The following is a 15,000-nucleotide window of genomic DNA, read 5'->3' on the forward strand; positions in this document are numbered from 1 at the left end:
CTGTGACCTACTCTACCAGGAAGGCTGTTTTAACTTTTATATAGGGATTGACTCTGTTATTGACCAGTAATAATATTGATAGATTTAGAAGTCATCTAGTAGAATGCATTGGCTTTGCATTTTTGATTTAAGCTTTATTAAAAAAAATACTTTTAAGCTGACCGTCTATAAAATCGTGATAACAGTGATGTAGTTCTTTCATGGGATTCATAGCATCTTGTGATATACTCTTATGGAATCAAGCAACATATTTTGTTACAGTAGATTGTAGCATAAGGGAAGGGTTTTGCAGGGCCTCATAAGCGTTTTTAAAAGCAATGACGTTACTAGATGAAGTAAGAAGAGTTATTATCATAATTTCTTTCCTAAGAACGTGAACAACATGAAAAACACCTTGAATGGAATTAATAACCTAATCAAGTGTAAGAAAAAGCAATCAAAGCTTATTTCTTCCCTGAAATGCCCCAGTGATAATAGCCTGACAACTTATCCCATCAAGATTTCTAATAATTATCTTGAAAAAGTATTTTTCCCTCCAGTTCGCATACCGTATTATCAGGTTCTTTAGAAGCACATTGTATCTGGTCCCGTAGCTGATATAGTAAATAATATGTTGATTGAAACTGGCATATTCCCAATGGAAACTACCGGCCAATATCTTTACTCTCCATTTTCAATGGGATATTTGAAAAAACTATGCATAATCGACTGAAAGCCTTTCTTGACAGAAATGATATCCTTTTTGAATCTCAGAACGGTTTTCGTGAATAGCATTCTACTCAACATGCTATCCTTGACATCACCAATACCATACAGAACAATATGGATCTAAAACGTTTCACCTGTGGAGTCTTAATAGATCTAAGAAAAGCCTTTGATACCATGGATCATTCAATCCTACTCCAGAAGCTTAATGACTATCATGGTATAAGGGTAACCATTAATAATTGGTTTTCTTCATATCTCCTTTGACCCTCCACAGGTTACTGAGGTGAACTCTAAACAATCTGTGATTACCCTAAGATTTCTTATGGAGTTCCTCAAGGCTCTGTGTTGGGACCCATACTATTCTTGATCTATATCAATGATACTGTAAATTCCTCATCGAAGCTATCATTCGTTCTCTTTGCCGATGACACCACTCTGTTGTGTGCTGACAAGAATCTGAAATCTGTTGAGGCAACAGTGAACTGGGAAAAGTTTCTGACTGGCTTAATGCTAATAAGCTAACATTGAATATCAAGAAGACTAACTTTGTCATTTTTCACCCATATCAGAGAATGATAAACCAGTTAGTTTTGTTTGTCTGCTTGGGGCCAAGCTACCAATTTGAAAGTTCATTTAAACAAAATTCTCTTACTACAAAAACTTGCTCTTCGTTTGATGTATTTCTGTGAATCAAGATCTCACACAGTCCCCTTCTTTATCTCTTCCTTTACTCTTCCTTTGAATATGCTTTACATTACAGAAGTCTTGTCTGTAATGTATGATGTTTCTCCAGAAAATACACCTTCTAACATATCTGATCTCTTTATCAAAGCTAATGAGAAGCATAATCATGAAACTAGATTTTCGTCCTGTGGAAAGTTTTACATCAGAACCTCGAGACTGAATCAAAATCAGAGGTCTTTTTCAAGGTTCGGAGCTGAACTGTGGAATTCACTTTCAGTTGAGACCCACAAACGTCCCAAGCATGGTTTTAAAATACAAATTAAATAGATGGTATTTTCCATTTTTGAGGCAGAGGAGGATTATGTTGAGGCATCTACATGTATCTTGATTAGATTATTAGCAAATTGTTCAGGTTAAACTCGCTACCATTGTACTTCATTTAATTTATTTCTTTATTTTCTTCTCGCGTATTGTAATTGCTAAATTGTTAACACCCGATGTGTACAATGTACTAGTTAATATAAACATTGCTATCTTGCAACATTCAATTTTTCTTTTAAATCTTGCAAACAGTTATGTAGTTAATGCTTAACTGACTGCTGTAAGCTTAGGCCACCTGCCTCGACTAGCATTGGCTATTTGCAGGCGGAACTGCTTTGTATTGAACATTATGTTAATTTATTATTATTAAAGGTCTTATCTAACATTTACTATGTTTAAGTAAGGCATCGTTGTTGCTATTTTTGTAGATAATACGGCCCTTACAAGTGCAGATCGTTCAGAAGTTAGTCATTCTAGTGTATCAAAACAGGGTAAGATGGTCTGAACAATTTATCAATAACTGATTATAGTGTTGTAATTTATTCTGATTACTTTGCTTCTTTTGTGTATAGCAAATGGAATTGTAAGAAGCATAGAAGAATCATCAAGTGATGCAGAATATAAAGAAAACAGCAGTCAAAAGGTAACAAACAGGGAATTATCTTGGAAAATATTGAACACACATTTGCTTGATAATGACCAAGGATGTGGTTAAAATGTCTTTTTTAATGTTATCGATTTTATGATCAAAAGTAATGAAAAATTATACCATCATTGTTAACTGACATCAACGCAAAATGACATCTTTGTTCACTTTTTGTGTCATCAGTCCTCTGAAATTGGGGAAACAGATTCCAATTCGTCTCTTCAGAGCTGGACGGACAACATAGTACTTCCTTTAACATTTGCGTCAATATCTAGATATAAGACAGGCGAAGATTCTCTTAGGTAAGGAAAGTTGCCTTATTTTATATTAAGTGTTATATAACGTAGTAAGGTACCAACATACAGTTAGTTAGACCCGCATGTGAAACTAGTTAGGATTGTGATCTGATGAATAAAGAATGAGTTAGAGAAGAAAACTTGGTGGCAGCGGTAAACAAAGCAGAATAAGTGCCACAGAAGTTGTAGAAGCACCGGCAGATGAACAACTGATCGCTGAACAACCAGCTATTGTTGCTGGAACACAACCAGCCGTGCCTTTGCCAGGCATACAACACCAGACAGGATTGAATCTTTCCTTGAAAAACAAGAGCGAACATTGAAAATCATACTAGCAACAATAGGAGAATTATGAAATTGTAGCATGCGTAGGCAAACAAACAGAGGAATACAGAATTGCCTTATCTCTTTAATCAATCGGCCCACAAGCTGTGAAAACTCGCAGCTTTGACCTGAGTGAAGTGCCATCTTGATGCGGTAATCGCAGCCTTTGACAAATACGCCATCGGAGAGACAAAATAATGAAACCTTTGAGCAATATCTATTCAACAAAAGAGAACAACAAGCGGGTGAATCCGTAGACCAATTGGTGGCAGAACTAAGATTCTTGCCCAATCATGCAACTTCTGTGATTGTCTTCACGACTCTCTGATTCAAGACAAGATTGTGGTAGGGATCAAAGATTCCAGGACACACAAACGCTTATCCCCATTAATTGAGAGAAAAACAACTGACACTCACTCACTGCATCAATATCTGCAAGTCAAGTGAATCCTCAGACACAGAAATCAAATCACTTGGTCAGTCCGTTAAGGAAAACTTACGAAAAATTGAGGAGAAAAGCAAAGAAAATGTAACTATGAGATAATGTTCATAAACTAACTAAAGTCAATCACTGGTCGTGAGAAGTCTGTCCTTATCAAGGCATTATTCTGGGTTTGTCTCTTGCCTATTGTTCTCACTGGCAGGAGAACATCTAGTGGTGCTCATAAAGAAATTTATCTGTAAGTTTTGATTTGTGTGATATACAGTTTCCCTTAAATTAGAGGTCACTTTGGCACTTACTGTTTTTAAGTGAATGTCGAGATTGTTAACCCATTAACTCCTGAACCACTCCTCATTGACAAGTAAAATCGTCTGGCATTACAGGCAGAATAAAATCTATTGAGTCTCACTCCTAGGAGTCAATGACTTCTAACGTCGGTATTGACATTCAACCTGTCTTTCACAGTAAACCTATTCAACAGATTCTTTGGCCAAAGAAGCCTGATTTAGTTAGCAATCAATGCATTGTGTATCATTTTAAATGTGATCAGTGTGGTGCTGATTATGTAGGTTTTTACTACAAGGCACTTGCATTGATCAACATATTCAGGAATATGGTAATTCTGCCATAGGCAAGCATCTTATTAATATCCATGGTGGTATTGACACCTCTAGTTTTAGCAGTCATTTCTCTATTCTTAAGAAATGCCAAACTAAGTTTGATTGTCTTCTGTATGAAATGTTTTTCATTAAGGAACTTAAGCCTTCACTCAACACTCAAGAGAACTCCATTCGAGCTAAGCTTTTTACTTGATTGCATCTCTAGGGTAAACAGCATAACTTCATGCTTTAATTTTATTATAATTATATTCGAGTTCATTTTTGTTTTCATTGCTTGATAATGACTGAAGTCGAAACGTTGCAATTTCAACCTTTTTTTAAACCATTTTTTAAACCATGTTTAATATTTTATCTTAATGTTTTATACTGAAGTTATATACAAAATCTCTTCTTATTAAGATAATTGATGATAATAATAATAATAATAATAATAATATCAGGGAACTGTTGACCATGTTGGCTCAAGCTGCCCAGAACTCGCAAAAACAGAATACATACACCGGCACAACAATGTGGCAACCTATGTACACTGGAAGATCTGTAAAGAATACAACGTGCACGCAGTACACAAATGTTACAAACACGAACCAAAAACAGTGGAAGAAAAGAATGCGATCACCATTCTTTATGACATTCCTATTCATACGGACAGAGAGATTACTTTTCTGCAAACCACCCTGACATTGTCAGAATAATCGGGATAAGAAATGTACCTTTGTTGATGTGGCTATACCTTCTGATAAAAATACCTCAAACAAGGTTTCCGAAAAGCTTTCCAAGTACCGGTATAAGGATCTAGAAATTGAAATTACCAGAATGTGGCGGATGAAAACAGAAATAATCCCAGTGGTTGTAGGTGCGTTAGGGGTGGTTAAGAAAGGCTCAGAAAAGCTTATGAGGGGAATTCCAGGAAACATGAACAACCTCTGGGAAATTCAGAAGACAGCATTGATGGGAACGGCACACATTCTACAGAAGGTCTGATCCATCAAGTGCAAAACTCCCAAGTGCCCCAGGTATAAGGTTTGGACTCGGCCCCTGGAGAAGAAACACAGTCTCATGAACTGAACGCTTATGATAATTATGCAATTAATAACTTGGTTGGGAAACTGGGCATGACACTCCAAACAGCATTCCTACAAAAGACTGCACTATTAGGAACAGCAAGGATTCTGAGAAAGGTGCTTGATAAATAATCTAAGGAGAAGAGATCATTGTGGAACCCTTGGTCATGGGTTATGAGCCCTTTCCTCAGTTTTTTATAGCGGCAAAGATCAGCCTGTGAAGGTGGAAATAATAATATTAATATTATTATTATATTAGTATGCAATTTTAAATAATGTATGTCATCACACAACAAGGATTTGCAAAGAATGGCAAATTGATGCAGTAAGCTAGTATTAAAATAACATGAACACACCTGAACTTTAATCCAGCTTTGCACAAAAACAGGTCTTGCTCACAGACGACGACGTTTTTCTTATTCATGAGGAATAGCTAAACACTTAGGCTCGAGGTTAACTTAGCCAAAACTAGTTGTCCACCACAGATATGTCCAGAAATACATGCGATTAGAAGCACATTGATTTTTGATAAGCATCATGTAGTGACACCTTGCTCTTCTCCCAAACTTCAGCATCTCTTGTTTTTAGAGCGGTTTTCAATTGAGTGTCGAAAGTAATTAGCGAATTGCTTTGGTTCATGATTACTTCACTCAGTGATTGGTTCAAAGTTCGCGCGCCACTTTTTCAACCAATCAGAAGTGAAACCAAAACTGGCTCGCATGTGCACATTTTCCCGCGCTTTGTGTCGGCTACATGTAATTACTTCGAGTTTTGATTGGTTTCCTGGATTGTCTCCCTCCTTTTTGATTGGCCAAAGTAATTACTTTGGTTTTCGTTTTACGACACTCAATTGAAATTCGCTCTAGTAATACAGAAATTATATAAAAGAGTGTCCTCTAAACTCTTTTGTTCAAGTAGAGATAAATAGCTGTGTTACCCTAACCACAACACTTGTTGTTAGAAATAAGTGGTAAGCACTTAGAATAATTTGGTGTGTATCTAATTTTGTGGGTTTCTGGATATAACTGGTACTCTATTTCTCCCTTTCTTTGTCTATATTACGTGTATTTTGATAACAGGAACAATGCATTTGAAGTTAGTTCAATGGATGGTGGAGCATCAGTAGTACTTTACAGTGAGAACAAAGCTGAGCTGTTGTCGTGGTATTCTGCTATAAAAGACAGAGTGATCATGCTTCTGGAACAGTCAGTGAGTCAGAATTTTCCATGATGTCAAGTTTCGTTTTCCTTGTCTACTTTGTGAACTTTATTTTACTTCATTTCTCAAGGCAAAGCTCCTACAGTATTTCCTATCTTGTCATTTATCTCTGTTACCAGATACTGATCCTGGAAGGAACTTAACAGTTATTGGAGACTTATGCCTTTGTTTACACCAAACCTTAACCATGTTTTGAAGATGTTTAGTTAAACAGTATCCATACATATGTTTCATCCCTGCCAAGGGACTCATCAGAGACCTTTCTGCTAACTCATCAAACATCGCGTTTTAGCTTCTGCTAGCATCAAAATGATGGTGGCAATCTGGCCTTATATCACATAGGCATTCCCAATTGCATAATCTGCCAATGAACAACTTGAAGAAGTGTAAGAATTTCACAATGGATAATTATGTGGCTAGCCACATAATTATCCATTGTGAAACACAGTATCAAATCATGTATTCTGATTTTTATCAACCTCACATTTAGCACAGATGAAAGCATGACTGTTTTGAAATTCATCTGAATCTTATGTAAAAGCCAGAGTGCTACATTTTTCTCTGACTGATTTTCATTTGCTTAAACCCAGTGTTTCCTTAAACCGTGCTTTCCCACAAAAAGATAACAATTTTTGCCATTCAGTGTATCAACCATTTTCCCCAACTTTTGGTCATGTCAATAGAATGCGACCACTCTCCCTTAGAAGAATAGATACCACATCCTGAATCTGCCCCTGGTAGAAAAATGACTCATTGTATGCTTACTGTAAGTCGTTGCCCAGTACTGTTGGCATGTTTAGCACCCTCTCATTTTATTCAATTTGTTAATTATAACATACCAGTGTTTTCAAGTTGAGTATGTCAATATAACAGTATGTCCTAAAATGTAGAGTCGCAGGTTTTAAATGTTTTTGGGTATTACAGAATATTATAATAGTATTTTCTTGCAAATTTCACTAGTTTGTCCTCCTCTTCATAAAAGCTCATCTTTTTTTTTTCTTTTCTTCATGTTGCTACTCTACAAATTAAGTGAATTTACATTTTGTGTCCTTCCTTGTTTCAGATCAATCTGTCCAATGCTTCATTCCCACCATCCGAACAGGTCAGTGTGTTTCTAGGATTTTTGTGCTGCTTCTTGCGTTTAATTTGTAGAAGTGTGATTATGAACCAAGTTCGAGGTTTTTGCAGAACTCTTACAGGTGGAGGTTGAGCAGGATGCTATATGTTTGGCCTGTGTTTTTGTACTGTTCAATTCGTAAATTTGACTGGAGTGAAATTTAGATAAATTGTATTAAGATATTCTTTTATTGTATCACTTGGCAATTGAATTGAATGGGAGAGCACACCATATGGTCCATAACACCCTTACAAATGTACATTGGCTAATCATAATGTCTTACTAATAATACAGTACAGTTATATTTGGATTATGCTGTAACAGTTATGACCTTTTCCAAAATGGTGTTAACTGTAATAGATGGGCATGAAAATAAAAGTTTTGGAGGTTTTTTTAATCTTGTAGTTTCAGAAATTGAACAGGAAGCTAGCTATTGTTGGTTTTCACTCACGTGATCAACAGCCATGTTTTTCAACAAAAACAAAAGAAAACGTTTGCATAATAATAAACTGAGTTGAATTCCCGGAGGATTTGGTCGGGGCTCCAACATGGCCGCCGTTTCTTTGTTTAGGGGTTCCAACATGGCGGCCATGACGTCATGTGAAAACCGAAAATACTGTAGAGCATGGCTTAGAGTTGAAAGTACACATGTATACTAATGCACAGAAATATTTCTACGTAACAGGTTTTACACATGGGTTGGGTATGGGAAAGAACGAAGTCCACAAATCATTGGAATGTTTGGAAAAGAAAGTTTCTTGCTGTCAAAGGTTCAGAGCTGCAGATATTTGAAATGCCTCCTGTAAGTATGTTTTAGTCAAACCACTTGAATAAAAATTTAATGCAGTCTTTCAGCCAATCAGTCAGTTGGTCATTCATTATATCTGTCACTGGCTAGTCAACCAATCAGTTATTCGGTCTAGGAGCAGAGATGGCACGGTAGGTAGAGCACTCACTTTGTACCAGTGTGGCACAGGATGGATTTCCCGGTTCAACGCCATATGTGGGTTGAATTTAGTTGGTTCTCTACTCTGCTCTGAGAGCTTTTTTCTCTTGGTACTCCAGTTTTCCCATCTCCTTAAAACCAACATTAATTTTGATTTGATTTGTTCTGATTTCAGTTAATTTGTAGTGATTATTAAGTCAATCAGTTCTTTTGACTTAAATACACAATGTAAAAACAGGCTACAGGTGGTCTATACTCTGGCCTTTGCCTTTGCAGATTTGTGGTTAAAAGTTTCTAACTGAAAGCATTTTCAAGTCCTGTGATACATCCCATTTGTTCTTTATTAGCATAAACATTATTCTAATTTTGTTTCTGGTCATGTACACAGTCAAGCTTTCAATAAGTAGAGTCTGACAGCAGACAAGACAGGACTTTTTCCTTTCCATTGGGTCAAAAAGCTCAGTTTCAAATCTCACCTTGGTCCATTAACCTTGTCAAAGGGTTTTCATCCATTACATTAAACATTGTTTACCATTGTATCACTTCAAAAATAAGAGCAATAGCAATTGACATCAAAGAAATCAAGATAGGAAGCAAGTGGGAGGTCATCCAAAAGAATGTTGTAAAAATTTCAATGACATGTGAAAGGTTATGCACAACTTTAGAGGAAAGTAAGGACCAGAAAAATGTAAGAAGTGAAGTTATTGTTGATTAATGCAGGTGGTAACAAGAGACTGGCTCAGAAGTGAGGCCTCATATAATGTAATGGAAGTAGTTTGTCACATATGCCGGGTAGGTGAACAAAAATGTTGTCATGAAATTGATTTGTTGATATTTGCACTTCATTATGGTCATTGTCATTATCGTCATCTTGTATTCATTGCAGTACTTTTCGTTTACATAGATTGTGGTGTGTACTGGGCAAAATCTCTTTGTTGGGTTGATAATTTTCCCTCTGAAATTTTCTCTGGAACAAGGGTCAAGATTATGTAAACAATGGCTGGTGGAGGGATATCATTTTCAATGTCACTTTAAAGCAGATTAATCAAAGAAACAGGGCCATTGGAATCCCTCAGGTCAATATTATGGAATGAGGAAAATAAGCCCATTAAATTATGCAAAATGCAATGCGCCATTCTTTAGACCGTACTGATAAATTATTTTGTGATTCTTTTGTTAGGATGATGAGCTTCTGGACAAGAGAGAATTTTGTTTCTGTATCCAGTCCTGTCCTGGAGACAGTCATTACTTTGGAGTTGGTGAGTTTTTTAGTATTAGTTTTTATATCTTTGTTGCTTGTACAGGAAGACATGCTACACAAGGCATGGCGCCCATAGAGCTGTGTGATAATTAAATATGGTGATGTTGTGCTCTATGAAGGCTACTTTAAATTAGAAGTAGCAAAATGAAAGTCTGAAAATTCATATTTCAACCGGATTTGAACCTACTGTATGACCTGTTCGATTACATGCACAACAAAGATGTTAAACAGGGACTACCCAACATTCCTTGAGTGGAACTTGACCCCAAGAACTTCTGATTGCTAGTTTGGGTACCTTTTCACGTGGCCATGCTGGCTCAGGGCCCTTCATAGTGGGAAAATATTATATCCTGGAAGGAGATCAAATTCTTGTTTCATTAGGCTGTTCTTAAAAGAAAATACATATTCAGTTGTTGATATGTTGTGTGATTTACAGACACAGAAGCTGATCTGATGGAGATTGTAAGCCATGTTCAGAAGTCAACTCATCAAGTTGTCATTCAGGTTGAGGTAAGTTTCTAATTATTTTACAAGAGCCCAAATCATTTAGTATTAGGATTTTTATTCTTTTGTCAATCCCCTAGTGCATTTTGCATCAGTATCTTGTTCAAATAGGACCACATGGAGTACTCAGTTTACCCCATTTTTTGGAACTTCTTAATTTTTAAGTATGATTGAAAATTATTCTGACTGTTTACTGTGCTAAAATGAATAGACCAAACAGAATGTACTTAAAGAGTTCTGTGTTCGCTTGGGATCTGGTAACTGTATCCAGGGCTCCACCAATTCACTGAAATGTCCAATCCAGACCACTCTTGCAAAACCATTCTTTTTTGGAATAATTGTGTTCTTTTGAAAAACCATATTCCCACAAAAGAAATAAACTTAATTTCCATAAGTAAATAAATAAATGTGCCTTTTGATGTCCTCATTTTGTTTTGTTTGCCAGTCACGGACATTTCCAGGAAAATGGCGTGGTCAGAGTGTTAAGCTTGTTCTTGATTTAAAAAGAGGCTTGAGACTTTACAGTGCTACAGACAGGGTGTGTGCCTTTGTGTTGGTTTGGATTAATTAAAGCAGTTTTCTTTTGAGTTTTGTAGAAGAAAGACCAAAATGTTGTATCATCCAATTACTAAAAGCATCTATATTATTGTCCCATTTAGGCACTGTTGTGGCAATATAGGTTCTCTTTTCTTCGAGGATCATCTGATGATGGATTTCGAAAAATTGTATTGCTGTTTTCATCATCTCCCGCTGGTCCATTCGACAGACAGGTTTGTGTAATGATCAGGAGAATTTGATGGTGTTTCTATGCGTTTGTGTTATTCTGCAATGTGATTATCAAAAAATATCTCTTTCTGCACAAATGATAAGCAAGGTCATCTTCGATTCCTTGGAGCTAGTCTTCACATACCGGTACTTTGAAAAGGAGGCTGTTCTGAATCCAGTTCTGATAAAATTTATGATTTATGTTGTTGGGAAAACTGGTGAGAAAAATGGGGGGACCGTCTTGTCAGTGTGTTGCAAGCGAAAATTCAATGATTTGGGGAGATTAAATATATTACAGTGAAATTACTGCTCCAAGCAAGGAGCTCCTTGTACTTGTTAAACCCAATGGTGGTCTTCTATTAATTATTTGAATTTTTTTTCAGGAGTTAGAATTCACCAACATGCAGCAGGTGTTGACAGTGATGCATGCCTTCTACGCTGCTAAAGTTGCACAAGTTGATCCTAACTTCTCTTTTGATAGTAGTTTCTAAATAGATATGATAACACTTCCCTGGAAGCAAATAACTGGAGAATCTAAACTTAATGATTTTGCATTTCAGTCTTCGTTAGGACAGTCAATGAAAACTTCTCAGTGAATTGAATGCAAATTTAAAAATTGTATCCCACACAGTTGTGACGTGTTGCCTTCTTTTCTACCTTATGAAATCAAGATGTGAGCTGTAGGAAATCAGAAGAGGGAAAAAGAATTTTGGTTTAGTTTCCTCTTTGAGAACAGTGAAGAAAAGTCAAGAATCCTAGAGAAGTTATTTTTCTGTAAATGAGGGCTGTGATTATTGTGGCTAAGGACAAGCAGGGACACTGAAAAACGCAGACTGCAAACTGTGCAGACCATCTGTAAAATGAAAATTTGGTTAGCCTAAATTAGGCCTAAATAACATTCGGTTAGCCTAATTAGGCCTAAAGAACATTCAGGTTAGCCTGTTTACGGTTAGCTCTCAATAATAGTGAGGTTAATGCCATATTTTACCCCCGGTCTGCACAGTCTGCGTTTTGGCATGACTGGGACAAGCATGAGAGCAGTAAACTGTTATTTACTCTGGGCTATGACACCTCTGTTGGAAGTCCACTCAGTTTAGGAAGTGACATCACCCATCTGCTAAAATGCAGATGCCCAATGGGTGGGAAAAATAGCCACCAAAAATTAATTTCAGAATGTGAAGGATAGCTAAAGCAGCTTTTCTCCATAATTAAAATTTTCAGTCTCTAGAATTTTAGAGAATTTCACATGGAGACTATTAAGCTTTCCTTATTTTTTATAAAGTGGTCTTATCTTAATCATATTAATGATAACGTTATAATTGCTTAATCTGTAAATTGATGAGAAGCTTCATTTTGAAAAAGGCAAATGTATATAAATCTATGATACTAAATATTATTAAATATGTTCAAAACTCCACAGCAAAGTTGAGGTCTTTGTTTTGTTTAAGTTAATACAATAATACGACACATACTTAATTGACCGCTCCCCATAGGAGCTTTTCAGGGCCAATGAAACCCAATGAAACGACAGAACAGAACAACAGCAACTGTTAAGAATCCCAACCGGCCGGAGGCAAACCAGTTGGCTATTTACAAGTGCAGCTGGGAAGTTGAACCAGGGACAACCAGGATCAAATTCAGCAAGTGGTCAGAGCGGGTCTTGAACCCAGGATCTCCGGATCTTAAGGCAAGCGCCCTAACCACTGGGCCACACTGCCTCCAGAACAGAACAGAACTGAACAGAATTCAGCTGTAACTGGTGTTGGTTGCAGTGACTGGTAAAATAATTTCCCAACAGAGTGACTGTTTTTCCAACCCTATTTCATTAAAAGCAGGTAACTTGCAGCTGCTGAAACCTTCCTCCAATGTTAATAAGTTGAACTCCCATTTTATCGTTTTTGCTGCCACCAATCATATTCCTGGTGACAGCAGGCAGACTGTTGGAAAAATAACCAAAATCAAAATCAGCCAATCGCATGGTAGGATGTGTAACCCTTTGACTTTAGAAAATGGAAGTGTTAATTGATGTCAATGAGTTTGCATGGGAGGAATGCTAAAAAAGATTGGTTAATTCCACTCGTACACATTTGTCTCAGGTTTGCATCAATGTGGCCATTCCTTTTCATACGGGTTCTCACTTACAGTATCTGGGGGTGACATTTTCAAGCTCTGAGAAATGGTAAGCTCCATGCAGTGGATGCAACGTTGTGGTGCAACAACTCCCAACATTGTTGGGTGTTACCTGTTGCGCCCATTTGCATGTTGTTGCGGGAAGTTTGAAACTGGTCAAACTTTTGAGCCAACAACTCCCAACATTTCTTTTGTTCCTGACTCGTCACTTAAGTGTAGCACAACAATGTTGCACCCGTTTGAACAACTCGTCCAACATTGTTGGGGCCACACATGCGTCATAGCACGTGATGTGCACATGTGGGATTTTTGTTTGAATTTGCATTGCGTGTCTTCACATTGTTGCAAGTTGTTGCATCTGTTTGCACAGCACTACCAACAACATCCAACATCTGCCGGAGTTTGCACATAGCTAATGGTAATGTATTTTATATACTACACATTACAATGTTACATCAGTGTCATGGCAGTTTACAACGAGTCTCTTAGAGAGACCAACACCAGGGATCCCACTCTACTCTTTAAGAACGGTGTGTTGGTTCTTTAACGCACCAGTGTTGATTAGCAGGAAGGTTGTGAGACGGGCTACGGAGGAGACATTTGCAGCTGAAATAGACAAGTTCACTCTATTGAGTCCATCATGGGTAATCAGTGCAAGATGGAGAGAAATTCGAAGATTTGTATGGAAGTTCAAAATGATGAAAAGTATTCATGATATGCAATTTTGGGTTTTTTAAGTTTCCAGACAGAAGAATGCGCTCAAAGGTGTGGCAGAATAAAGTTGGAGAAAATGGCTATTGTGCAGTAGAAATTATTTTATTGAACAACGTTTTTGCCATACATTTCCTGTAATTCCGCAGGCACAAAATTACAGAGAATGTATGGAGACAAAAAAAGCAATGTTTGGGAATTCGAAAGAATATGTACCACATCCAGTTCATCTCAGTTGTGAACTTGAACTTATTTGTTTGGTTTATAAAGGCTAAATTCTATAAAGTAGAGTCGTGTACAGTATATTTTGCTTTGAATTTCCCACCATGTTGCCCTGATTACCCATGATGCACTCGAGAACGTGAACTCATCCATTGCAAAGGAAGACCTAACCTGCAATCAGGCATATTTTTCTTTAGACAGGGCATGAAAAAGTGTGTCTGATACAATTTCTTAACGAGTCGTCTGCCACCCTCCTGTCAACAGTGATGTGAATCATGTGTCATGCTATAAATGTGAGCCAATCATATTTTACCAGAAATTACCTGCAGGATGAGGTACTTTTTTGCACCCGGTCTAAAGAAAAGTACACCTGATCGCAGGTTAAGGAAGACCCTGAGTGGAGATGCGCCTCAAACCATGGAGGGTGTAAACTGCAGGTTAGAGTTGCAGGTCACTGTTTCACCATAGTTGAAACAACCCAAACCTAGCTTAGGCCTAAAAGATATGTAAGCATAAGGGTTGCATTTTTGTAAAAGTTTGAGTTGTTTCGGTTATGGTAAAACAATGACCCACACCCTCCGCTCAAACCAGGAGTTTGTGTACCCACGCAGCTCTTAATTCCATGAGAATTAAAGTGCAGAATTGTTTGGTTAATCTCTACAGATTTCTAGTGTTTAACATAAATAATGTTCAGTTTGTGTACAATAGACCGAATGCATAAATGGTGGCCAAAAATGTACTCTTTTGTCTATGTGCTAATTAGACTCACTAGCCTCGGTTTCAAGCAACATTTCTTTTGTATTTTCTACATGCAAACGAGGCTAGTGAAGCTAATTAGCACATAAACAAAAGAATATATTTTTGGCTGCAATTAATGTATTCGGTCTATACAGTACTGGAAGATGACATTCTCAAAGTGATCAATAACTATAGACAAGTCATGGTTAATTTTTGCCTTCACTTGGTTGCGTGTTTAAAATCCGCTGTACACATGCTGTGCAACTATAGGGCTTGTCCAGAA

At 37.1% G+C, this 15,000-nt stretch overlaps 1 protein-coding gene across 4 annotated transcripts in view; it reads left to right on the forward strand.

Moving 5' to 3' along the window:
* LOC138004367 (gamma-2-syntrophin-like) overlaps positions 1–12,340 on the forward strand; it is a 21,878-nt gene extending 9,538 nt beyond the window's left edge. For all 4 annotated transcript variants that reach the window (XM_068850865.1, XM_068850866.1, XM_068850867.1 and 1 more), the window contains 12 exons: positions 2,142–2,204; positions 2,286–2,356; positions 2,543–2,661; positions 6,185–6,314; positions 7,387–7,425; positions 8,126–8,242; positions 9,107–9,178; positions 9,567–9,645; positions 10,084–10,157; positions 10,597–10,689; positions 10,811–10,921; positions 11,300–12,340. In XM_068850865.1, the coding sequence (XP_068706966.1) occupies positions 2,142–2,204; positions 2,286–2,356; positions 2,543–2,661; positions 6,185–6,314; positions 7,387–7,425; positions 8,126–8,242; positions 9,107–9,178; positions 9,567–9,645; positions 10,084–10,157; positions 10,597–10,689; positions 10,811–10,921; positions 11,300–11,407 (1,076 nt within the window). In that variant the 3' untranslated portion in view covers positions 11,408–12,340. The remainder of the gene's footprint in view (positions 1–2,141; positions 2,205–2,285; positions 2,357–2,542; positions 2,662–6,184; positions 6,315–7,386; positions 7,426–8,125; positions 8,243–9,106; positions 9,179–9,566; positions 9,646–10,083; positions 10,158–10,596; positions 10,690–10,810; positions 10,922–11,299) is intronic.
* Positions 12,341–15,000: the final 2,660 nt, after the last annotated feature.

This window comes from Montipora foliosa, chromosome 5 (genome assembly GCF_036669935.1).
Source record: "Montipora foliosa isolate CH-2021 chromosome 5, ASM3666993v2, whole genome shotgun sequence".
Classification (NCBI taxonomy): Eukaryota; Metazoa; Cnidaria; class Anthozoa; order Scleractinia; family Acroporidae; genus Montipora; species Montipora foliosa.